This window comes from Psittacula echo, assembly GCF_963264785.1.
Source record: "Psittacula echo genome assembly, chromosome: 5".
In the NCBI taxonomy this organism is placed as follows: Eukaryota; Metazoa; Chordata; class Aves; order Psittaciformes; family Psittacidae; genus Psittacula; species Psittacula echo.
In genome coordinates this window covers 81,435,771-81,461,114 of record NC_137739.1, presented here as the reverse complement: position 1 = coordinate 81,461,114, position 25,344 = coordinate 81,435,771, and the positions used below count along the sequence as shown (strand labels likewise).

Genomic DNA, 25,344 nt, shown 5'->3' with positions numbered 1-25,344 from the left:
GTCCCATGGCTACACTTGAATTTACTCATTTTCATAATTAAAGCTAGGCTACTCCTTGATAAATTAAGCCTCTGAACACAGGGGTACCTATGTACGAACTGCAGCATGTGCTGCTTGTGCAGCAAGTTGCAGAACCTTCCTCTGTGAAGGCTGTATGGTGACAGAGTTTGCTGTTTGCATAATGCAGTGACATGCAGTTGCTAATTCACCTTTGCTGCACTTCAGACAGCAATGCACTACCAATATGTTGATGGAATAGGTAGACGAAAAGTGTATCTATCTTGCTGCAATGGTAGATTGGAGAGCAAGTGATAGAGGGCTGAAATAAAATACATGAGTGGTTTGGGGATTTTTTTTTTTGTTTTATGGTGATGCTAACTGCATCATTTTTAAATGTTCTGACCTACACTCTCTTCTTACATGTCTTTAAAAAGACAAAAGAATCCAGTTAAACTAATGTTAAATGAGAGAAGCAGCATGTCTGGGCACAGATATTTCCAGTTAGAACAAAAGCTACCAGTGCACAACCCTGCCAAGTGCATGCACATTGATGGCGTGTTTCTTTGTAGTTGTCAAATATTGTGAATGCAAAGGGGAAGTCTGCTGAGGGGCTTTCTTCTGTGGATGTCTCATGCATGGCAGATCTCTAGGAGAAAAGCTAATACTTCAGGTAGGATTTAGGTATCAAGTGGAAGGAGGTAAAAATTCAAAACAAGCCTAGGGCTTTAAACTATTCACTGCTGGGTTTGCACCTCATAATCTGTGGAGTCTTGCAGTGTGAAGTTGAAGAGATTTCTGAGTATACACGGCCTTGCATTATGGTAACATGTTTGCATTCTTAAAGCATTTCCCTAATTACATCTTCCAAAACTTAAGTAGCCTCATAACCATTGTCTGCTGTCAGCTACTTGCAGGAAGCTAGTAGTTCTTCCATAAATTAACATCTGGAATGGGGGTTCCTAAGTAAAACTGGTTCCCTGTATGGTAGTGGATCACATCCACCACCTGAATAAGGAGCTGATGTTCCTTCAAACACTATTACAAGAGCTATTACTATGTAAGAATTGGAGTTAGACAGCAAAAGGGAGCAGGCAACTAGATACATCTGAGCATCATATAAAAGAACCACTTATTGCTAATCTTAATTACAGTTCCTACACAGAGGAAAAATAATCGGCACAGAGCTCACTTCATTTTTCTTAACAGCAGATGGAATAAAACACTTGAATACATTAATGATTACACCAGTAATGTTAAGGAGCTTGGTGTCCAAATGCCTTTCTTACGTCATGTAGGAAAGCGTCAGTGAAGAATGGTAGTTATGTAAGACAGTCTCATTAGGAGTAGATACATCCCTGCTTATCTTGCCAAGAAGTGTACTTAGTACAGGTCTTACTTCATTGTCCTGATAGTGCAGTATACTGTATTAGCAGACTGAACTGTCAGTGTTGACATACACAACAAAGTGTTGACGTACTCAAATCCTTTGCCTTCTCAAAGCAGTTGAAGTACACCTGTTACCAACAACTGAGGGAACTGAGCACCTAAGTGACAGCTTTCAGTGATAACTTGGTACTACTTGTTAAAGTGACAAGAGCATTTACACCAAATAAACTTGAACTGAGTTTTTGAAAATTATTTACTAAAATAAACAAGTACATTTTTCTTTTCAGTATAAGTTACATAATTGCATACAGTTTTAGCTCTTTCTAGGTGCTTTTGGTAATAAGGCAGCAGCAGTAGGCTGACAACTCTAACTTTCATCATTGCTCTTTACACAAGGCGTCAGTGCAAAGGTATTGTATTTTCCAGCAATCTACATTTTTACTGAGTGTGTTGAAGATGAACCTTTTATTTGATACAGTTTAAGCAGAAGTGGACTGTAGTGCAATTCTTGCTTATGGGAAAAGAAAGCCTGTACAGTAGAATATGAATTAAGGATGCTCAAACCATGATTTGTTCACCAGAAGCCGTTAATAAAACACTTAACAGCCACAATTATTTGAGCTTCATAAAAAACTTAGGTTATAAACTAAAACCTCAGCTGCAAAAGTTCTTCACTGTAGAATAGCGCTTAGTGCAAGACATACAATGTTTCAGATCTGCTTTGGTGGTAGAACTTCCATGGGCTATCGTGGAAAATGTTTCTAGAAGAAATAATCCTCTTACAGATCAACAGCCAGCTCATTCCTCTTTTCTCTCTGAAAGAACAAGCTCTGACAAAGGAGAACATGTATTGTGGTAAAAGCTATAGTGGCACAAAAAACCCAAAACTGGCCCCTGGACCGGTTCATCAGTTCAATACCCATGTTCTCTAGTTCCAGTTTATTCAAAGTGGCCTTAACAGACCACATCAGACTACTAGAGAAGGAGTACTATCCATCAGCCTTGATTTAAGTCAGTGAAGCAGATGCTTCAGTCACTAACTCTTCTACTGGCAATACACAGGGTCTGAATAATGATCATGCGAACTTCTTCTTTGTAGCTGTAAATCGTTCCATGTACTACAAAGAAAACAAAGATTCAGAAGTTAATACAAGATTCATTGTTATTGAAAGCAGCTACACTTCTGCTCCAAGACTCAAAAGCACCCTGCATCAAAAGCATCCTTTACTTTCCCACATACAGAGCTTTAGAGCTCCCAGATATTAGAGCTTTAATTTCAAACAAAGAAAAAAAACTCCAAAATTTTCTGCCATTTGCTGTAATTCAGATTAATGTTCCAGAAAGCAAGTCTTCACAGTGCTGAATAGTCAAATCTCAAGGGTTAAGCAGGAGCAAACAGTTAAGAATGCTGCCATAATAAGCACCATCCATTATTTTTGTCCCCTCAAAGTGAAGACATGCCTATCATTACCAGCTACCTGTCAACAGATGCTGATGAAAGAACATTGATCCTGAATCCTATGAGGAAGCTGATCCCTGAAGAACTCCAGAAATTCCTTTCTGAGGTTAGTTACAAATCCAGTACCAGGGACAATACCAACAGACTGTGCTTTTATTCACCAGCATGAATGCTTAGTACTCTGAGGAGGTACTGAGTAAGGACTTCACCAGAAGGTTCTTTAAAAAAGCCATGCACACAAGAAAAAAAGACACAAACCTTCTCATAACCTTCCAGTTCTCTGAGTTTCTTAATTTCAAAGAGGTTGCCTTCTACTGCAAGCAGTGAGATCTGGGAATCACTGAGGATACTCTGAGGAAGCATGCTGAGTTCTAGACAGTTTTCCTCTAAACGCAGCACTTTGAGGCGTGGACAGTGGGAGATCTGCACTGAGATCTGGGAAATCTGGTAGAAAAAAAGAGAGATGGGATTAAAATGTTAGTAATCCATGATTACTTTAAGTGATTTGTGTCAGGCTGATGTGGAACAATTACCTTGTAAATATAAACTACATTAACAGTAACTACTTGACAACAATGTGTAAGCAACCATAATAATAATAATCAAAAGTCCAAGTAACTTCGTGTTCTTCCATGATGACAGGCAACCTATACATGTTTATCAGATTCCTGCTAAGAACTGTTCAAATAATTTTCTGTATGACTAAATTCAGGATTTATCAGTTAGTCAAATCAGGAAGTGGGATGTATCAGTACAAAAATTCTAGTTGTGATCCCTCATTTCTGTTGAGTACAGGGAGGTCTTTTAGCTATAAAGTTGTGATGGTCTGAGTTTATGTTCCTTCAAGGTACTAAGTCCAAGACAGACCATATCCTAAATCTACATGTCCATAATATTTCTGTTACCAGACCTGATTCTGATTCAAATTGAGTTCAATAGCCTGCAATTCTCCCACACTGTCGGGTACGTTTTGGATCTGGTTTTTGGAAAGATCTACTACATCCAAGTGGTGAAGACCACAGAGTTGTGTAGGCACAGTCCGAAGCTGGTTCCCAGAAAGGCTCAGGGTTTTGAGAGCCGAAAGCTGTCCAAACGCAGCTGGCAGCTGCCTCAAGTGATTGCCATTCAAGTGTAGTGTTTCCAGTTTCTTCAGTTTACACAGCTCCTCGGGTAAAGCAGCTAGAAACAAACGACACAACAAAGAGATGACCTAAACAAAGAGCAGTAAATATCCATACCCATTTAATTCAAGTAAGTTTCTGCATGGAAAACAGTGTTATATTACAGTAATTTCTCACAGGATTTGTTTTCCAATGAAGGCACAGATCCCTGCACAGAAAGTTAAGCCCACTGACAACACATGCTTTTTAACCATCTCCCACAAGTATCTTAAAAACAATCTGCAGATAAGGCAGACCTTCAAATCACATCCTGAAAACACCACTCTCAGAAGAGTTTAGCCTATCAATCAGCTGTACTCCTTACCAACCACTTTGCCAACACATTCTGTTACATTTGAAGTACCACACAATTCACAGCTTCAGGTGTAGCTCTTTAAAGGTATTATTCAAAACTAAGTTCTCAGATAATTCATACTGTATCATACCAGCATAAAAGCCTCACCAGGTAAGCTCTGCTGGTGTTCATTCATCCCTCATTCTACCTACACATGTACATAAGCTGTAGCACTTCTGAGCTTGTAAATTTGGTTTTCAAAAAGGAAGATAATACACAATTAGCACACAAAAAAGTTAGTTTCCTCACTTCATCTGTGTCGTGGTTTAACCCCAGGCCATAAATTAGAACCACAGAGTCTACTTCCCCCTCCTCCCCCTTTCTTCCCCCTGCTCCCGGAGAGATGGGAAGGAGGATTGAAAGAATGTAACTCCCACGGGTTGAGATAAGAACAGTCCAGTAACTAAGGTATAACACAAATCACTACTGCTACCACCAATAATAATAATGATAAAGGAAATAACAAGGGAAGAGAATACACCACCTCACGACCTGTCGACCGATACCTCACCCCTCACCCAGCAGCGAACCCGGCCTTCCGGGTAACTCCCAGTTACATCCTGGGCATGATATGCTGTGGTATGGAATACCTCTTTGGCTAGTTTGGGTCAGGTGTCCTGTCCCTGCTTCCTCCCGGCTTCCCCTCCTCCCTGGCAGAGCATGAGACTCAGAAAGCCCTTGGTCAGGCTAAACATTACTGAGCAGCAACTAAAAACATTGGTGTTATCAGTGCTGTTCCCAGGCCAAAAGTCAAAAACACAGTGCTGCGCCAGCTACTAAGAAGGAGAAAAAATGACTGCTACTGCTGAACCCAGGACAATCTGATTTTTCCATGAAGTTGGTTTTTTGTCCAACAGAAACAGTAAAAAACCACTGAATGGCCACAACCATTGAATAGCCACAAATTATGCAGTCAAGTTTCCCGCATTTGGGGAAATCACAGGGGTCAGCACACCCGGAGTGCAAGGGTTGAGCCTCACCCTGGGAAAACCACCTGTTTCGTTATGGTGTCAAAGGAATTGGTGCTCAGTCTCTGTGGAACAGGCTGGAGATGCTGGGGATTGAACCCAGGACCTCTTACATGTGAAGCAAGCGCTCTCCCACTCAGCAACATCCCCTTTCCTAGCAGGATTCAAACCTATGCAGGGAAAGCCTACTGGATTTCAAATCCAATGTTTTCTACAGGCGCTCTTCTTTACCAGTTCTCTATGCAAGTGCTACACCATGAGACACTTATAATTTCAGATCAGACAAGTCACAGCACAGAAACGTTATGGTTTTAAGTACTTACATGTCATTGTAAAACTGATAATACAACTAAGTTGGCAACTAGTTTTGAGGAATTTATGGTTCTGGGCTTTTTTCTCCTGTACATGATTCCCAAAGATTTCAGTTTAGGTGACTAAACTCCCCTATTTACATCCTCTGAGAGTTAAATCATTAAATTTAGTTTCTGATCAGAGAAATCAGGTTCTTATTTTTAAAAACTACAGAGATATTAACGAGCAGACATACTCAGTTTGTTGTTGTTTAGAGCAAGGCTCTTCAACAAGGAAAATTTTCCTACGAGCGGTGGCAAGAGCTCTATTTTGTTGTTCGACAAGTCTATAGTCCGTAAGTTGCTTGTTAGCTTCTGCAGATCTTCAGGAAACTACGGGGGAGAAAAACAATATAGCATTTAGATATGTTATTTAGATATATTAGATATGTTTAGCTCTGAATGTTCAAGTTACACAGCTTAGAATTTTAACTGAAATCTGATCCGTTATTACATACTGTCATAAGTATCACAATGCCCAATCACCACAGTGTGCAACTAAGCTGGCAAATTTGCTTAATACATATTTTTAAACATATTTTTTCATCTGAGGAAGGGAAAAGGGATATAAAGGAGACAGGCTAACATCTAGGAAGTAGATTTTAATCCAAAGGATTTAAATGCAAAAGGGAGAAGGAAGTGTACCATGACATGAGCTTGGTTATATTTTAGTCCTCATGTGTGTTTCTCTGAAACGTGACTGTCATTTAAAAACATTCTACAGCTCGTTAACAACTTTTTATTTCAGCAGACTGGGAAATTTTACTCTTGCTTTCCTTTTTAATTAATTATGAAAAACATTTTCCTTTTTCTTATTTACATCCTGTACCACTTTAATCTGCACTTGGCACTGAACCGAAAAAAAGAAAAACCTGGTCAATAAGCCAGTGATTTTGACTCTCTTTGGTTTGCCAGAGGAAAAGGGAAGAGAGAAGGTAGGATAGTAGAAAAAGATACTTTAGAAGTCTTGGAAAATTAGCGCAATATAGAGTTATTTTGGCTATCCTGTGAACTGTTACTTGACTTATGATTCCAGCACATTCTGTGTTTTCTTGCAGTCAAGTCAAAGTCAAGACAGTTTCCGATATAATAAACCTCAAGAAGCTTGCAGCCCAGAGAACAGACTATACAGACTAGTCATATGACTACAGTTAAACACAGCATAAGTATATATACGTGACAAGTTGTGGAGTATCTTTCTAGGTAATGATACAGTTATAAAATTCACAGGTTTTCCCCTCGAGTTTACAGCTTTTTTTTAAAACAGCATAACATCATAACTAGTACTTATTGAGCATATACACACTCTAAAGCATAAGCTCATAAGCGTACTAATGCCCTGACAGATAAATCCTCAATCGAAAGACAGTAAAAACAAAAAAATCAAGCAAAAAGGTAAAAACAAGTTCCTGAAATAATTTTATCCATCACTATTTATAAGAAATACATATATGCACCGCATCATGACAAAGAGGTGGGAATTTCTCTCCAAAAGCATCAGCCATGCACACAAACAGCCACGTTTCCCCTACAGATACAGTACCTCTGTAAGACCCTTTCCAGTTAGCTGAAACACACCAGTTTTCTGTGCTGTCTCCAGGTGGGCTTTTAATGCACTATTTCCCATCCTAACAGTCCTGTGTCAAGCGTCCTGAGTTTGAGTGATAGTCTCAGATGGTTTCTCTCAGTTATCCTGCACTAGAAGACTGCAATCCAAAGTCTCTGTGATAAAGCAAATATAAAAAGTCATTTTATGTGTACTGTCTTTAGCACTACAGGCGTTTCAACATAATCACAGAATCAACCAGGTTGGAAAAGACCTTTCAGATCATCAAGTCCACCATTACCCCAGGAACCCCTTCACTGCTGCATTTTCATCTGCCTCATAACTAAAGCCTAGAACTTAAAAGATTTACCTGGCTTAAGGTGCTTTCATTACAGCAGCTTGAATATTGAAATGATACAATAAACAGAATTAAAACTAAGTGGGAAAACTGCATACTCTCCCAATTTTGCCTTCAGGGCCCAGTAGTCTAAGGAGATTCTCCACGGAGACTGGCCATGATTTTAATGGCATCTATCACCACTGACCTGCTGTCAATGCTACAGTTCTATTTCTTTTGTCAACATTTGTTTCATGTGCAGACCTGACTCCTTTGCTGCGACTCTAGATGCAGACACATGACATCCATCTCCCATAACCCCAGCAGCGTTTAATCCCCAGGACTAACTACATGGGTTTACAGGCCGAGGGATTAGCGGCAGGTCTGTGGCCGGAAGGTGGAGAATAAAGCCTCACACAGCACATAAACAGCCGGGATAAGAAGCATTCCCCAGAAGAGGGCCAGTAGGACCCTCGGAGAGGGATGAAGCCAGCAACGACCCGCTGCAGGTCAGGGTCCCCCCGCCTCAACCCCGCCACCACAGGACGCGCCGGCGGGGCAGCTGGACCCAACCCAGCCCACCTCACCTGTAGAGAGCCGCACGATGCCGCTCCGCGGCGGCAGCGCCCCCGGCACCCTCCCGCGGACTCCGCCTCAGCCCTTCAAGAGCTGCTGCTTCAACAGCTCTCACAAGTCCCCCGGAACCGGACGCATACGCTTACCCTTTCCTTCCGCACCCAACATGGCGGCCGCCCTCTGGTCACTGCCGCCGTCATCCACCCGGGCTTCCGGGACACCCACAATGGTGGAGCGGCGGCGCTCCTCTTCTTCAGCGATGGAGGCCGTCAACCCCTGGCCCTGCAAGGAGGCCGAGCCCGTGCGGGAGCCGCTGGAACTGAGTCTGCGGCTGTGCGCGGATGGCGCCGAGGAGCGGGGCGCTGCCGGGGAGCAGGGTGGCACCGCGGCCGCCCGCTGTCCCTGGGAGATGGGGCAGAGCACGGTGGTGAGCGCCCTGCTGGCGCGGTGCCTGGCGGCGGGCGGCGTGACCCAGGTAACGGTCCAGGGCCTGGAGGGGGCCGCGCTGGAGCGGCAGCAGGGTAACAAAAGCTGCGTGTGGTAAAGGCCCTTCAGGCTCCTGTGTCTCGCCGGGCTTTCCTGCGTGCGGTGCCTCACCTCCATCTGCAGCCTGACAGGCCTCAGTGCTTACCCGCTGAGGAGCCCACTGCGTCCTGAAGTGAGACTGTGCTGAACATGCTGGAACGTGTTCCTGTTTGTGTAAATGCTTGCGAATTTGAGAGGCAGGGGAGTTTTTCCTTTTAGTGTGGGATCTCTTATGGTTTTGGCTGGTGGCAGCTTTCCTTACTAGGAATAACCATGCCTTCTGGTGCGTGGAGCATAGACGAGAGGGATTCGTTGTGCCCTGTGGTGCGTTCCAGCAGCATGCAAGCCAGTGCCGTTGAGAGTACTGTCGTTATGCCTTTTATGAGATTTTATTTTCACTCGTGTTCATTTTCCCTAAAAAATGCATCTATTTTATGAGTTGTTCAGATTAAAGCTGTGTTCCATAGTGCGAGAGGGTGACAGTAACTTTAGACTCTTAAAAGCCAATCTAGTGGCTCTGCATCATATGTTCTTGCCCTGACTGCATTTTCTCCATTGTTTTCCTTTCACAGGAGACACTGGTTTTAAACCGTAGACATCCCCTGTGCTTAGTGAAGTTCGCAGAGATGGAAAGAATGGCAAACATGCGAGCTGAAATCCATGAGGTACGGCCTTTACTGTTGTCGGTGTGCATGCAGTGAGGTACAGCCTTTACTGTTGTTGGTGTGCATCCAACACTTCAGCACTGGGTTTGGCGGAGGTAAAGTTATTTTCTTCCTGGTAGCTGGTGCAGGGCTGTGTTTTGGCTTTAGTCGGAGAATAATGCTGAAAGCACACCGATGATTTAGTTATTGTTAAGTAGCGATCAACGACTTTTCAGTCTCGTGCTCTGCCAGTGAGGAGGGCCACGAGAAGCTGGGAAGAAGCAGAGACAGGACACCTGACCCAAACTAACCAAAGGGGTATTCCATACCGCAGCACGTCATGCTTGGGATATAAACTGGGGGAGTTAGCTGGAAGGAGCTTATCACTGCTTAGGACAGGCTAGGTATCGGTTAGCAGGTGGTGAGCAATTGCATTCTGCATCACTATTGTTCACTGGGGGTTTTGCTTGGTTTTTTTAGGGGGTATGTGTCTGGTTGGGGTTTTTCTCCCCTTTCAGTTTTATATATTTTCCCCTTATTGTTTTCCTTTTCGTTCTAATCAGTATTAGTATTATATTGTACTTTAATTATTAAACTGTTATTAGGCTTTTTTCCTCCCAGTTTTCCTCCTCCTTCCACTTAGTTGCCAGTTGGGGTTAAACCATGACAGTGGCACTTGATGATGTATCAGACTGCCATGTGCTGTTGTTTCGTGTTCTGGGGTTTTTGAACAGTTTAGTTGCTAAATAGTTGGTACTTTTTCCCCACTGTAAGTTGTCATAAAGAAAAGAACAACATTATGAAACAAAAGGTTTCGATATAACTGGAAAGATGCAGCAGCCTGCATCTTTAAGTGTTACCTGAAGTTTTCTGAAGAAACTGAAGAACAGGTAAAAATCTATAGTTGACTTCAGTTCACAAAAATGTGTTTATAGGCAACTAGACTATCTGGTTGGTTAGCGAGAGGTAACTTCAGTCATCTCCTACTGCCTAAATTGGCTCTTGACTTGTATTTTATGATGGTGTTTTCTGAACATTTGCTGGTACAAAAAATGTGTTTATTAAGTTACACAATGTGGGCTCCAGCAGCTTACTGCAGCTGCTTACAGCTTGCTGCAAAGCAGTGTGACAAATTCACCATTTACTTTTTTGGAGGATGGGTTAAACAGGTGTCATCATCGTGTATTGACAGGCAGAAGGAATAAACAGTTTCCAGCTCACAGTAAGGTGGCTGCTTAGCATCCTTTGCTGGAAGGCTTCACATACAAAGTACCCTCTCTGATAAATGTTCAATATGCTATGAGTGAAGCATGTTTTTTTATGTCCTCTCATCAGTGATCAAGAAAAGCAAAGTAACAGCAATCTGTGTCCTGAGAGACTGACATGTCGTCATCATCCTCTTTTGTACTTTCCTCAGTCGTCTCTTGTCTAGCCAAAATGGCCAAAACTCTTTTCAGCCACAGGAAGGTATCTGCTGCTCTTGTGCTGGTTTATTATTGGAAAGAATTAAAGCTAGGAGTTTTCCCTGAGAGAGCTTCTTCCGCAACTAAAAAACCCAACACAGCACAAATCCTTCAGAAGGAGGGAACTTGGGGCTGCAAGAGGTTCTTTAGTAGAATGCAGACCATGAAACTGCTTTGTAGGAGATGTAAGTTTCTGTGTTTAGGAATGGATTGTGAAATCTCTCCAACATAAATTCCCAATAAATCACCAAATTCTTTAGCTTTTTTTAAAACAGTCTTTTCCTATTGACCACAAACCCCCATCCCCAAGTAGTGGTAACACTCCAGAGAGCACAGTAACATGCTCTCTTGCAAATGCTCCCTCTCTGCTGTCTTCTGTACATGTGCTCTCCCCCATGCTCCCGCTGTTTCCATTTCTACCCCAAGAGAGTCAGCAATATCTGGATAAGCAGGTTATAAATGCATTTTCATTTGGTGTTGTTACTGTTGTAGATGAAACTGAAAACTGAAATCTTGCAGTTGGAGAAGGAGGTAGCAGACATTACTCACCCTTTTTACTTAGGTAAGTGCAGTTGTACCTTAGAAAAAACAAGAGTGTTAAATGACTTCATCAGCATTTTAATGTTTCTTCTGAGTACATGCCACTTGTAGAATTCATTGCAGCTTATTAGAGGTAGCAGGTGCTTTATAGGCCTGTAATGAACACTTCCGTACTATTTGAACTTGCACTTCTGCTGTGGCAGCAGATGCTCGTGTGTAGCTCATTATCCAAAAAAGTTGGGGGGGTGGACAGCTCAATGATCATCAGGAGTTCCGAGATCATCAGTAACCTGATTTGATTCCCTTGGCCTGTGTGCTGCCTTGCTGCTTTTCCAGTAACTCAGTGTATTTTTGCCGTATCTGTATGCCCCTAAAATCACTTGATATTTGGGAGCATGTGGATTCATTTCTTGTTATTGCACACTCTTCCCACTGTGATTTGATGGATGCTTAAAAATATTCTAGCTTGCTACTACTGTGTTAGCCTAGTGAAGTATATTGTAATACTGCAGTGCTATGGTATAGTCTTAAAAGTTGGTTTCATTTCAAACAGTTTACTTAAAACTATAGATAATGTAATAAAATTAACAAAGCAGTATCTCTAAAAGGTAGGTATTATGACTTTGAGGTGCATGCTGATACTAAGTCCTGTAAGCTCTAACAAAAGTCATTCTGATTAGTGATCTCTCTCTTGAATGTAGACTGTCCAGTGCCAGAGATCAGACTGTGTTTCTGTCTTTCTCCAGAAGAAATCTTGCTCTTGTTTTAGCAGGACAGTAGGTTCAACTTTGCAATTTTATTTTACAGGCAAAAAATGTGAGATTATGCAAGATATGAACAGACACCTGGAAGCCATACTGAAAGAGGAGAGGGCTCTTAGAAAGAGGTTGCTGAAGCCCAGATGTCAAGAGAGCCTGCCTATTGAGGCTACTTTCCACAAGTAGGCATATAGAAAATAATTGTTCTTTGTTTGCATGAATCCAATTAATTTAAACTAATAAGCAGTAAAAATTGCATGTTTTCTTTCACTTTTCCATTGATTAGAATGGAAATAAAAAATGGTAGCAGAACCTGAGCTAAAAGCTATCGGTTTACTCGTTGCTCAGTTTGTAGAAAGGTAGTGATACATAGTTTTATGAATATTTGCTTAGGTTATTGGTCTTCTGAAGATTACAAAACAATTTGTGATCTGTTTTAAACAGATGTGTTAAATGCTTGATTCATTATGCTTCTCCATAGGCAGGAATTGTTACTTTAGCATTTGGTGTCTTCCGTGCTCAGAATAGGTGTGTGAATGATTCCCAAACATGTATAGTACATTTAAAAAATACATAGTCCTTCTTATGGTCGAAAAGTCTAGTCTGGTTACTGACAAAGTCCATATTCACTTCCCTAATTCTTGCCCTACTTGTTGCTGGGAGTCACAAAAGAAGTGTAATTACAGAGAAATTAATTAGAAAACCCATGTGGTGAAGAATTAAGAGCTTGGAAGTATTAAATCCTCATTGTTTTGCACAGCTTTTGAGTAAGGGCTCTTTCTTTGTTACAGAGATATAGTAGAGTTGTTGACAGAGGCTGTGACTTTCATTGAAAAGCTTGAAAACCATTTGCAGACTATTAGAAGCACCCCTCAGATACCAAACATGGTGAATAATATGGTGAGTAACAAAAGAACTGAGCTTTGTATCTCTTCCAGCATTAAGAACTCAATGCTGTTCAGGTGCTTAGGTCATTTTTTTATCCTGCTATATTGACAGGGTATATAGAGATGAAATCCTTCTCTTTTCTACTTCAGGAGACTGCTTTGACAAAAACAGAGTTGCTTGTGATAGAATTGGAGGAACTGACAGAGCATATACTGAAATGGAGAGAACTTCAAAGAACCTCCAATGTCATCTGCAGTACTGCTGAATTTGACTTTGGCTTATCTGTAACCTAAGAACTCATTTTCCTCAAATAGGATGACCATTCAAAGAACTACCTTGTTACAGTCTTCTGTGAAAACTACAACAGAGTTGTGGTGCTTTAAGGGGATTTTCTAGGTAGTTATGTTTCTGTTCGTATGCAACAGTTCATGAGCTGTAGTTCATGGAAAGACAGACTACCAAGAAGACTGTTAAGGAGTTCCTCTTTGAAATAGTTGGACAGGATTCCCTTGGAGCCTGTATTGTCAATGCACATTTGTTTTGATACTTCTTTTGCACTTGCTATAGTGTCTCTGTTTTCTCTGAAGATCTTGATAATATGCTGTATTTTGTATGTTGCTATAAAACTTCAATAAAAGCACTAGATCTCAAGAGCTCAGTTTCTTACTTTTTATTTTGTTACTAAATTGTATAATTAAAAGAACAGTGCAAAGTCTTGGATCCCAGCTTAGGCTTCCATAGGAATTCCAACCAAGAAATTAAACTAGGTCTATGTTACAGTTCATTATGGTTATCATGTGGTTTTGTGGAAACCAGGGAAGGAACTCAGTGATACATGACAAACCACATGTCTGTGGTAGTAATAAATACATTCCTCAGTCTCTCCCTTTCTGTTGCTTGCCCTATTTTCAGTGCCCCCACTCCCGCTCCCTTAGAATAAAAATCTTGTTCCATGAGTATGACTGAATTTAACAAAAGCACTGATTGTTCTAATTTGCAATCTTAAGGACTTTTACATCATGAAAAGACTTGTTGGTAAAACATCACTGGGATAGTGGTTGTCTTTGGAGGATGTCCAGTTTCATATGCATGATGCAGAGCAAACTGGAAGTAGTGCAAATATATTCCTTTCTACCTTCCTATTGTTTAGTTATCTGAATTCTTCCTATGTCCAGCCTGTAGTTGATTGCTGTTTCTGAAAATAAGCCCTTTGTTTTTTGGAAGTAACCAGTAGGTGGCTCAGTACCACACAAATTTCACTGTAGTTTAATGATTGCTTAAAAACTTAAGGTAGAGTTAAGGAAGAAACCTTTGGCTCTTTGTTGAGCACACTCTGATCTCACTGACTTGTAGTTGGTCTACGCTACAGCTGAAATTTTCTGAGAATTCCGTTTTAATCTCTAGACTACATCATTCTGCTGGGTATGGGGACAAGGCATATAGCTGAACCATTCCGTGTAAGTGTAGCTGATGTTCCTCTCTGCTGCTGTTGAGGAAAGTTAAGAGGATAGACACAATTTGGATTGAGTCAAGCAGAAGGTCAGTAGATAGGATCTGAGAATATGAACTGATGTTTTGAGTCCCACAAACTTTAATGGGCTCTTTGTGTGAATACTTGTACGTCATCGTAGGACTTGAGTCCAAAGTCCTATGTCAGTGTAGTTTCAGATGTGGAAACGAAGGTCTTGACACAATGCGGAGGAGCCGGCATTTTTATTTAAAGTGCTCTGCACATTCTGTGAAATGAGAAGAAACAGAATCCAGACTTCTGGAATCACTGTCCTATGCATCTATCACAAGCTTAACCTCTCTCTCATTGCCTTTCAGTGATGAGTTAGGTCAGGCAAATTAAAGCTGTTTAATGCTTCCAGAAGTGGGTTGAAAACATTTCTGGTTAGGTTGTTTGTTATAATCCCTTGAAGACAAATACATGGTTTTGCCATATCCCAGAGAGTTGAGCATATTTTCTTCTTTTACTGTATCCGTTACTGGAGAGCTGACTGTGGAGGTGGTAGAGTTTAGCTAATACCATTTGCCATTGTTGTACTAATTCTTTCTTTGCTATGATTAAATCACAGAATCATAGAATGGTTTGTATTGGAAAGGACCTTAGGATCATCCAGTTCCAACCCACTTGCCATGGGCATTGATGAACCTACTGAAATAAACAGCGATTCACAGGTCTATCTACCTATCTCTTCGTTTTAGGATCTCTCTGGTGGGTCATGAATTGGGAGAAGTGTTGGGCTCAAGGGATCCATCCTATACTTCACTTTGGAAGGTTTCTGTACTGTGGTATCTTTTTCATTTACATTTAATGTTTCTGGAGCTTAAGGCAAATTGTCTCATGAGGAAAACTATACTTAAAGTATACTGTACTGAATAGTACAGTTCAAAGGCCATTTTAACAAGTTGTTTAAATAGTCTGTTAAATACTACCATATGATATTCTGATGTAGCTCAGTTTTGCATATTCTGAAATGCAAACCCAGAAAAAGTCCAGTTAAAAATGAGTAACAACATTGGCAAAAAACAAACAGGAATTCTGTGTTGAGCATCTTGTTTCATGCCAATGCTCATTTCACGATAATGTCAGTAGCTGACAGGGACAGTATTCTGAAAGCATTTTTTCTTTGTAACTTTGTGGGATTAATATTACTTTTGTTAATGCAATTGTTTGACATTTATTTCAATTATAGTCCCTTGGAAGTTTCAACATTATGTTTTACACCATAAATACAACCCACATGAAGGCTGGAGGTTTTCAAAGGAATTTAAAACGCTTGGGAGCTTTCCTTTAGCACCTCTAAGGAAGGGATGGGTACTCACCTTCCTTAAATTACTGTCAAATTAATTAAAGGTGAAACGCTTTGCACTTTAAACAGTGCTGATTTTCCGATTGCCCGCACGTTACTAGGAAAAGTGATCAAACGTAGGGTTAGACCGGCAGTTCTTTACTCGTCAAACAAAGGGGGTTCTCTTGGGTAGCCCCTAGCTACTGTTTTCATGGCAGCGCCCGTTTAATGGGGCTGGGGTATTGAACTCTGAAGTTAATCCCGGGCTGTTACGCTGTTACACACGGCTGTTTAGTGGTACTGCCGGGGGACAGTGGTGATTTGAAGCCTGCAATCACAGTCTCTTAGTTCGGAGGTCCCGGGCGGACCTGTCTGGGGCGGAAAACCCCGGTTTGGGTTCCTAAGAGGCTGCCGCGACTGTTCTGTGGGGAGTGTTCTCCATCCCCTCCTCTCCTCCCGGGGAGACTTCCCTCCCACCCGGCGGCGGCTGCCTGGGCCGGGCCGGCCCCTCCTCTCCGCCCTCTCCCGGCTCCGCTCTGCTCCTCCCCTCCCGTCGGTCCCCTCCCCGGGCGCTGAGGCGCCGCGGCGGGGCCGTGATGCGGAGCAAGGGCGCGGGCGGCCGCGGCTGCTCTGCGTGACCGAGCGAGCCATGGCTAACGTCAAGGTGGCCGTGCGGGTCCGGCCCATGAGCAAAAGGTGCGGCGGGGCGCGGCTGGGGGAGCGAGGAGGGTCCCGGGGGCAGAGGGGCGGCTGCGCAGGGTGACCGGGTGCCGCTGGTCCCGGTACCGGGGACGGGATCGCCGTGGTGGGGTGGCTTAGCTGGGGCTGAGGAGGGACGGACGGAGATGCCGGGGAGGTACGAGGGGGGTTCCTCGCTCACCGAAGAGCTTGGAAAGTTTTCTTGGAAAAGTCTCCCACTGGAGCTGTCAGATGACTTCCCTCTTCCTGAGCTCCCCGAAAGAGGGGAACAGTCATCCAGTGTCAGGGAATCTTCCCTTCCCCTTCTGTTGTTGCTGTTTTTTCCAGCGGGAGGCAGAGCCGGATATTCCCATTGTCGCTCTGCCCCGCTCCCCTCCCCAGTTCGCTTGGCTCCAATGGAAATCCCAGAAGCTAAGGGATACGGCTTGAGGACAACTCCCACAAACAAGAGGATGCCGTAGCACATTCCTCTGGTGTTGTCCGAATATAATGCACGATTAAAACCGTGCAGACTTTGGAAACTCGGTTAGGAAAAGAAAAAGCAAGCAGCCAAAATGTCAGAGGCTGGTAACTTGCTCCTCGTAATGCTGTAGGACTTCAGGCAGAAATGGCTTGAAGAGCGGTGGGAGGGCCAGTCTGTGGTTTGATGCTGCCTTGATGTTTAGCGTGAGTCCCTCACGTTGTATTCCAACTGCACGGACTTCTGTGACCAGTGACTGGGATGTAGTAGAGAGAATGGTTCTTGAAGAGTTGCCCTGCCAGAAAACGAGCTTAGTTGTTCAGCCAGCACTCCACTGGCGTGTATCATTTGCCTGGATTCATAATATGTTTTTAGTACTCTGTTCTGTGAATGTAACAGAGACACTGCCGTTCAGTTACAGTTTTCATGCTTCTTACTTCATTTTCCATAATCAAGTGTTAGTCCAAGTGTTAGACCTTAATGAGATACATGACATCTGACCTGCTAGTGTTGCACAGCAGTTTCATTTTATGTGATCTTAATTTGCACAACTTGGTTTTAAATACATTTTGCAGTTACAGTATTGGTTTTTATTGTGGTGGACTTGGCAATGCTGGGTTAATGGTTGGACTTGATGCTCTTAAAGGCCTTTTCCAACCGAACTGATTGTATGATTCTAAGCTATTTTGAACTCTTAAGTTCTTCCTTGTCAATGGATTTTTTAATTATTTTTTTTTTCAAGAAAAGATTGCAGAAAGTGTTGAATAAAATAAATTAAAAAAAAATCACCCAAAGCAAAATTAGGGTGGTGAGGCACTGGAATGGGTTGCCCAGGGAGGTTGCGAATGCTCCATCCTTGGCGGTGTTCAAGGCCAGGTTGGATGAGGCCTTGGGTGGCATGGTTTAGCGTGAGGTGTCCCTGCCCATGGCAGGGAGTTGGAACTAGATGATCTTAAGGTCCTTTCCAACCCTAACTATTCTATGATTCTATGAAACCTGTTACTCTTAATAGGAAAGGTGGGAAATAGCTTTCAAGTTTTCAATATATTTTACCTGTAATTCGAAGCTAACTGATTTAAAAATACTCTGTCCATAATTTCATTGTACAGCTGTGAATAAAACAGCTTTTAAAAGATATTGGTATGTTGTAAGAAGAGTTGCATCACTGAAATAAGCCAAGTTTAACCTTTCATTGCCTAGTGTTGCTTTGGTGTTAGAGATACTATTTGATTTTTATTTTCTTCTGTTCTGTTAGTCATTCTTAGGATTTACTGGTTAAATAAGTTGTCATTATGCTCTCTAGAAATAAAAAGCAGTAAACAAGAGCCAAGTATTAACACTAAATGACAATTTGGTAATGATGCCGAGTTATCTAGACCACAGGACCCTTTTGTTTCAGTCCCGCAGAGTTCACTGGAGTCTGAAGGCATTTAAAAGCCCGACTCAGTGATGTATTTCATTATGCTGTCAATGACATGTTTGTTTCTCTCACAATAGCATTTGGCGGCCTATTTGCAGTTATGTAGTGGACTTGGTAGGGTTTCCTGTAGACATAAGTTAAAATGAGTGTTCTTAGCAGTTGGGGGAGAGAGGCCACAGACTGATCTGGCACGGATGTAATCTTCCCTCTCACCAGATCATCCTTGATGAGGAACTCTGCACCGTGAATGTCTTAATGGTTTTTACCCAGTGGTGTAGCACTTAATAGTGTATAACGGTGCATACATCATTATAGTATTAAACAGCACCTATAACTCTGTCAGATAGGGTTTGATAAACAGGAAAGCCTTCAATATAGTCAGTGTAGGCCAGCTGTTTGCTAGGGAATGTAGTTTGGAGAGGGGGGTAGGATCAGAAAGGTGGACAGCCTCCTGCACATGGGAGAGGCTAATCTGGTGCTGGAGCAGAAATGTTTCTAGGAAGGTGAGAGTGGAAACCCAAGGGACAATGTGGGAAGCGACTGTTAAGTAATTCCATCTACCCAGCCTGTGGCAGTGTAACAGCTGAGATGGGGAGGCACAGACCAGTCTTGTGGTGTTTGACCCCAAAGGCAGTAGGCCATTTGTTCCTTGTACTGTGTTGCCACAGCTGAAGCCACCAAAACCATTTCAAGGTAGACTTTTACATTTTACAAACGGGAAGCGAAGGTGATTGGGTACTTATTTTTGTGAGGGCTCTGACATGAGAACTTGCTTTCTAGCTATGACCAAAATTGTTCAAATGTCATCACTTTGAGGCAAGTATCAAATATCTGAAGGCTTGATAGACATTGGAAGAACTAAAGCTCTCAGTGGAGATAAAGGCCTGCACTTTCTATTCCAGCTTACACTGCTTCCATACTGCAGTCATGCAAACCTCTCACCCTGTCTGTTGACACATACTGTGATTGCCTCTAACAGGTACCATGTTGTCACAGCCCCTAGGTGCTTTAAAAAGAAAAACCTCCTGCAGGAAAATTTCAGTTCAACTGAACTGAAGTAGCGTGATGTGTACAATTGCAGTTCCAGCCAAAAATACTGAACTTTGCTTTTTAAGAGCCCCCGGAATTGAAAAGCTGCATACAAAAACTATAACTGGTTAGTTGGCTGTTTCTAGTTCATCATACAAACTTACTCATTTCACTTACAACGGCAGATAAATGTCAGGTTTGCATCTTAAAATTCACAGAATATTCAGATGTTAAAATGATAATACAGGAGTTCATAAAATCCTGCTTTCTGTTCCAAGTTTCCATTTTTTATAGACTATAATCATATCTGCAACTTGCTATTTAGCATAAAGCGAAGAGTGGTCTTTTTGTTCCATGCCTGTATGGCACCCATCACAATGAATTCTTTGACAGAGAGCCCCTATGCACAAATAATCCCTGATGGTTATACAGCGAGCACAGTTATACAGAATGCAGAAGTTTTTCCTTTGCCTAAACTTTAAATAGTTTGTAGCCAATGTTCTTCATAATGCCATCAATCTTTCTGTAACAGACCAAATGATTGTTTATCACCAAAACGTTATCTGGGAGTAAATTCCCTCAAATATGTTCGCTGGAGTGACATTGGTTTAAAAAGAGTTTATTATACATTTACCGTTCTACATACTAAAAGAGATTTGGTACTTTGTGGTTACATGAACACTTATCCTGTGTAAATACGTCTCCCTCAGGATGAAATATGGAAGCTTGAATGGGTACTATAAGTTGACTCTAGCAATAGGTAATAATCAGGTATTAAATAGGAGCTGGGAACTGATGAAATCCCTTTATGGTTTATTTCTGGACATCTTAATGCTTGGTCTTTTGTAAGGGAAGTGTGATGTTATTTTTGGCTGTCTGTCAGAAGCTGTTGATGGAAACACTTTCAATGTTAACACGTTACTATGTGAACTAGGAATGTTGCTTCTTTTTCTTCATTTCTGCTGCAGAGTATGCCAACTCCAAGGTCTGCAGTGATGTGCTGCGATAGCAGATCTGACCCTCCAGACACGATAATAGTGTGACTGGATGAGAAAGGGGGTACATCACCCTTTCAGTATTTCATTGCTGTGTCTAGGGTTCTCCTTGTGCCTGGGTAGCTCTCTTAAAGCTGTGTTGAGTTGGCATGCTACAGAAACACCTGCAGTGTTAGACATGCCCTTCTACTATTTGTGTAGGCCAGCAGTTTTTTAAAATGCTAGTTTTTATGTGCTGATAGTTTAAAAACGTTTTGTCCCTGTGGTATCCCATCTCAGTACTAGTACCTAGTTGTGGTTGCTGATTGCTCTTATCATGGACCTCGGCACAGTGTTACCTGAGAGGAGGAAGGGAAAGCTATGTTTGTGCAGGGGAGGCCCTCTGGGAAGGAAGCAGGCAGTGTGCCCAGGACAGCATCACTGGGACCAGGGTGGAGCACAGCTGCCTGATGCCTTTTCCTCCATGATCCACTTCCACTGCATCTTCTGCTCTGCATCAGCCAGTCTCAGTTCACTCATGCATACCCAGGATGTGTTTCCTTGTCAGGGTGTGGTTTGAGAGCTGCTATGTAAGCAGTATTAAAGATGGGAAAAAAAGAAGGAAAGTATTAAAGATGGAAAGAAGGATTTTAAAAGCCAGTGCTCTATACCACAATGAAAAACCTCATACATTACTGTAGAATTCTCTTTTTAGCATGCATCAGTGACTAGAAGACATTGCATTCCTTCACAGATTGTGGATTGAGGGCTGGCTAAAATAATTCACAGCAAGTGTGTTCAATTGAATTGTAAAACTATAGTGGTGCTAGTTAAAAACGATGCTAGGACATGTGAGTTGCCCTGTAACACTTTTGAGAGCTTAAAGCGCTTTGCTGGGCCCTGAAGTTTGCAAGCTACTTGTGCAGGACTCATCAAAACAGAAGACATTGTGCAGTTCAAATTGTCTTCTCTGCTTCTCAGCTGCCTCTGTGGCCTGGAAAAGGAATGGTTGGCATGGAGCTCTTATTTGAAAGAGTTTTTCCCTAGTGTCTTTAATAGTTACAACTGAACTCTCCCATCCTCTACAAACTTCATAAACATGTCATCTGAATGAGTTGCTAAACATAGAATCATAGAATAGTTAGGGTTGGAAAGGACCTTAGGATCATCTAGTTCCAACCCCCATTAATTAACCCAAAAGCTGCCCTTTGCCTTTTTCTGCTTTGCATTGTTTCCAAGCTGTAACTTGAAGTCTCCTGGTGAGCTGCTTATTTCCGTGTCCCCTCAGGAGTTCCTGATGCTCTCATTTGCCACACTTGGCAAATGAGAGCATCAGAGAAATGCTTGGGTAGCCCCAAGTGGCAAAGCTGAATCACACTTCCAGCTGTGCAGGTATTTACTGTCGCAGTTTGAGCTGCAGCAGTTGTTTTCCTCATCGCTGCTGCTCTGTATGGCACAGTTCTCTAATTGCCTTCAAGGGGTGCAGCAGGTAGTGAGGTTCAAGGATGGGATAAGGATGGAAGAGTTATGTTTGAGAAAAAAGAACTTGGGTGATGGGTATGAGCAACCCCAAGGCAGCAGGCTGCAAGGGAGTTGTAGGGAAAGTTTGTTCTTATGGTGTCCAGGAATGTGCTCAGTGTGCCAAGCTAACCTAAGCAGTGCATTGCGTGTAGCTGCAGTGAATAGGTGCAAGAGGAGCTAAGCTGGTTAGTGCTTTATGATGTGACTATTTAAAATTAGTTTCTATTCAGAGGGAAGGCTGTGTAGAAAACTAAAATTCATTTTAAAATAATTATTGAAATTATGTAAATCACTATTGGGTTTTACTGCATATGCCTTTACTAATCTGCTGCAGCGTCAGCTTCATTAACTAGTCTCTGCTGTGGAACATCTCCTTTGTTCTTTGTAATTAGTGTGGTAAGTAAAAGGAAGAATTATTCTGTAAGCAAGACTTGTTGGTATTTTATAGACTGCCGTATTACCTAGTTTACATGCTCATGTATAACCACAAGAGCTTAGATACAGCAATATGGCCTACTGCTGACAAGAGTGGTAACTTGCAGCAAATTTTGTAGAAAACATTCCTTGAATCTTATGCATAACAGATGTTAAACGCATATCAAAACAAAAATCAAAGCAACAGCAGATTGGAGATTATTATTCTCCCTCCTACCCCCACCAAAACAAATTATCCAAGCATATTCTTTCTAAAACGTTTATTCTTCACTAGTTGCTTAAACTTCATAATGCCACTGTTAAGAGGAATGTATTCTGAGGAAAGATAGCCACAGGTTATCATTTAGGTTAACATTTAAAAAGCTTTTCCAATTATATATAAAATAAAAAAAACCCCATGACCCTACTTTGTTCAAATTGTTGTTGTGATACGCTACTTCAAATGTGTTTGATACAAATGTGTAATGACACTAGTATCATTAGTATTGGTACAGTTTGTTTTTACAACTTCAGCTTCTTTAGTCCCCTTTTCTGTGCTTTTTGGTTAGTGCTTTAAGATTGTTTGTATTTAATGGTCTTGAAATAACCCCAATGGTTGCAAGGAGAGAACATTCATTTCCTTTTGTGTTTCTAAATGTAGGTGTGAGGATTTTTGTTGGTACTTTTCTTGAGCTGCTTAACCTTTGCTCTGTGACTCAAGTGTGTTGGATAAATTAGCTCTCTGTTAATGGAATATTGCTATCATCTCCATTAACTGCTTTACTGGAAGTAATTGGAAACCTGTATAGATTTTACATTAGCACAAGAAATATATTTCAGTCAAAAATTCTCTGGGAAATGGATGTAGAATAATTTTGTTTAATAGATATTCAACATATATTCCATATGGATGTGGTTTTCAAATGCAAAACAAAATACTACTTTCATTGAAGAAAATGACAAAATTGTCTGTGATTTCAAAGGGGCCAAAATGTCTCTGCAAATAAAAGTATAAATATATGAAAAAAACAGGTAACAGGCAAGATCAGAAAACACCTTTTAGCTTGCCTAGAGCTGTTACATAGTTCTCATGCTATTCAAGGTTCGAGGACTAAGGCAGGACAATGAACTCAGTGAAATGTCTTTCTGCTGCCCTGACCTTGTTTCTTTACCCTTCTCAGTTTTATTCTTTAGTAAACATATTCCTTGCTATCTTGGTGCTGTCATCCTCTCACACCTAGAGGAAAGGTAGGCTTTTATCTGCTTTTATCTACTGTGTTGGTTGAGCGAGTGAGTGTTGTTCCTCTGTGTCCCTCTGTTACATGACAATCCCTTTCTTCAGGTGGTGGTAGCTGAACTCCGTCCCAAAAACTGTGTGTTTAGGGGTTGGTAGGTGATGGTAGGAAAGAGCTTTCTTGGGCTTAAAAGACTCGCTGTCTGAAAATCCATGCAAACTGCATTGGTTATGCATTGCTCATGATTTCAAGCTTCTTTTCCCCAGAAGAGCTGGGATTTTTAAAAGAAAAGTTGAGATTCTAATGTTGTATTTATAAAGGAGGTCCCTCTCCCAAATAAACATGTTTCAACATTTGTTATCCTGTTTTGTAGCCTAGCCTATTGTTAAGGTTATCTTGACATCTTTTCCCTCTCTCAAATCAGTTCTTTTGCCTAGTCTACTATTTAAAGTTCCATGTAAGCTATCTTTGAGGTGGCTGCTCTTTTCTCTTAGTATCGGTACTGGGCATTAGCAGGTGGTTTTCGTAAGCCACATCTGTGTTTTTATAAGGGTGCTGCATCAGCAGCCTTTCCCAGATGTATTCTTGCAGTTGTGTGAAGAGAATTTTGTAGCTTTGGTAAAGGGCAGACTTTCTAGTTCTTTAAAAGGGCAGGACTCTGCATGTCCTCCGTAGCCACCACTGCCCATTCCACACAAAATGGTGCTTCTGCTGATGTTATGTGACAATGCTGTACTCATTTAAGCCAGGAGCACAAGGTTTACTTCACAGTAAGCTTACTGCCAGTTTACTTCACCGAGTGAGAGGCTGTCTCTTCTCTTCCTTCACCTCCCTTGTTGCCTGTGCAGAAGCAGTTACTGCAGTGTCCGAAAGCAACAACAATAAAAACCAGCTTTTGAAAGCCTTCTAACTAATGTTTTGCATTTTCATAGAACGCTTTTCCTTCCAAGTCCTCAGAATACTTCGTGTCAGAATGTTTTGGAGCAGGGATCAGATTTTTTTGTATGCAGCAAAGAAAGATAGGGTACAATGTCATTAAATAACTTGGCCAGATCCATGTCTTTGGTGAGCAGTCTCGCTGAGACCACATACTTTATCTGAGAGAAGTTGTAGTAACATAAGATGATGCAACTGCATGCAGGTCTCTCCTGGGGAATGGTGCATTGGTTGGATACTAGTCTTGTGGAACGTTTGTGGTGACATGGACAGTGGGAGTGAGTGCGCCCTCAGCAAGTTTGCCAATGACACCAAGCTGTGTGGTTCAGTTGATACGCCGGAGGGCAGGGATGCCATCCAGAGGGACCTTGACACGCTTGTGAGGTGGGCTGATGCCAACCTGATGAAGTTTAACCATGCCAAGTGCAAGGTCCTACACCTGGGTCAGAGCAATCCCAGGTACGGCTACAGGTTGGGCAGAGAAGAGATTCAGAGCAGCCCTGCAGAGGGGGAATTGGGGGTGTTGGTCAATGAGAAAATGAACATGAGCCGGCTGCAGTGTGCGCTCGCAGCCCAGAAAGCCAACCGTATCCTGGGCTGCATCAAGAGGAGCGTGACCAGCAGGTCCAAGGAGGTGATCCTGCCCCTCTACTCCGCTCTCGTGAGACCTCACTTGGAGCATTGTGTGCAGTTCTGGTGTCCTCAATATAAAAAGGACATGGAACTGTTGGAACAAGTCCAGAGGAGGGCCATGAGGATGATCAGGGGACTGGAGCACCTCCTGTATGAAGACAGGCTGAGAAAGTTGGGACTGTTCAGCCTGGAGAAGAGAAGGCTGCATGGAGACCTCATAGCAGCCTTCCAGTATCTGAAGGGTGCCTACAAGGATGCTGGGGAGGGACTCTT

The 25,344-nt window shown here is 42.1% G+C and overlaps 3 protein-coding genes across 5 annotated transcripts in view; 2 read left to right on the top strand and 1 right to left on the bottom strand.

Annotated features, from left to right (window-relative positions):
• Positions 1-1,670: 1,670 nt before the first annotated feature.
• LRRC57 (leucine rich repeat containing 57) lies at positions 1,671-8,404 on the bottom strand. 2 transcript variants are annotated; one of them, XM_080618661.1, is made up of 6 exons: positions 8,284-8,404; positions 7,222-7,400; positions 5,876-6,011; positions 3,756-4,024; positions 3,104-3,289; positions 1,671-2,504 (listed from the first exon to the last, which is right to left on the bottom strand). In XM_080618661.1, the coding sequence occupies exons 2-6, from the start codon at positions 7,303-7,305 to the stop codon at positions 2,463-2,465; spliced, it is 717 nt and encodes a 238-aa protein (XP_080474787.1). In that variant the 5' UTR covers positions 7,306-7,400; positions 8,284-8,404; the 3' UTR covers positions 1,671-2,462. The 2 variants fall into 2 exon arrangements, with proteins under 2 accessions (XP_080474787.1, XP_080474786.1); XM_080618660.1 differs by having other exon boundaries at positions 8,149-8,287.
• HAUS2 (HAUS augmin like complex subunit 2) lies at positions 8,290-13,550 on the top strand. Of its 2 annotated transcripts, none has more exons than XM_080618658.1 (6): positions 8,290-8,612; positions 9,235-9,327; positions 11,262-11,331; positions 12,117-12,249; positions 12,859-12,967; positions 13,105-13,550. In XM_080618658.1, the coding sequence occupies exons 1-6, from the start codon at positions 8,304-8,306 to the stop codon at positions 13,246-13,248; spliced, it is 858 nt and encodes a 285-aa protein (XP_080474784.1). In that variant the 5' UTR covers positions 8,290-8,303; the 3' UTR covers positions 13,249-13,550. The 2 variants fall into 2 exon arrangements, with proteins under 2 accessions (XP_080474784.1, XP_080474785.1); XM_080618659.1 differs by having other exon boundaries at positions 13,067-13,162.
• A 2,849-nt stretch (positions 13,551-16,399) lies between these two features.
• STARD9 (StAR related lipid transfer domain containing 9) overlaps positions 16,400-25,344 on the top strand; it is a gene marked incomplete at its 5' end in the record, with an annotated part of 104,679 nt that continues 95,734 nt past the window's right edge. Inside the window, one exon of the mRNA XM_080618790.1 lies at positions 16,400-16,446. Coding sequence (XP_080474916.1) covers positions 16,400-16,446 — 47 coding nt within the window. The remainder of the gene's footprint in view (positions 16,447-25,344) is intronic.

What these genes read in the sequence shown, in the direction of transcription:
- LRRC57 (XM_080618661.1), bottom strand. Translation starts at nt 7,305, where the DNA reads ATGGGAAATAGTGCATTAAAAGCCCACCTGGAGACAGCACAGAAAACT. An exon ending in TCAATTTGAATCAGAATCAG is followed by an intron (nt 3,290 to 3,755) that starts GTCTGGTAACAG and finishes TTTTTCTACCAG; the next exon opens with ATTTCCCAGATCTCAGTGCA. An exon ending in AACTGGAAGGTTATGAGAAG is followed by an intron (nt 2,505 to 3,103) that starts GTTTGTGTCTTT and finishes TTTTCTTTGTAG; the next exon opens with TACATGGAACGATTTACAGC.
- HAUS2 (XM_080618658.1), top strand. Translation starts at nt 8,304, where the DNA reads ATGGCGGCCGCCCTCTGGTCACTGCCGCCGTCATCCACCCGGGCTTCC. An exon ending in TGCGAGCTGAAATCCATGAG is followed by an intron (nt 9,328 to 11,261) that starts GTACGGCCTTTA and finishes TTACTGTTGTAG; the next exon opens with ATGAAACTGAAAACTGAAAT. An exon ending in ATTGAGGCTACTTTCCACAA is followed by an intron (nt 12,250 to 12,858) that starts GTAGGCATATAG and finishes TCTTTGTTACAG; the next exon opens with AGATATAGTAGAGTTGTTGA.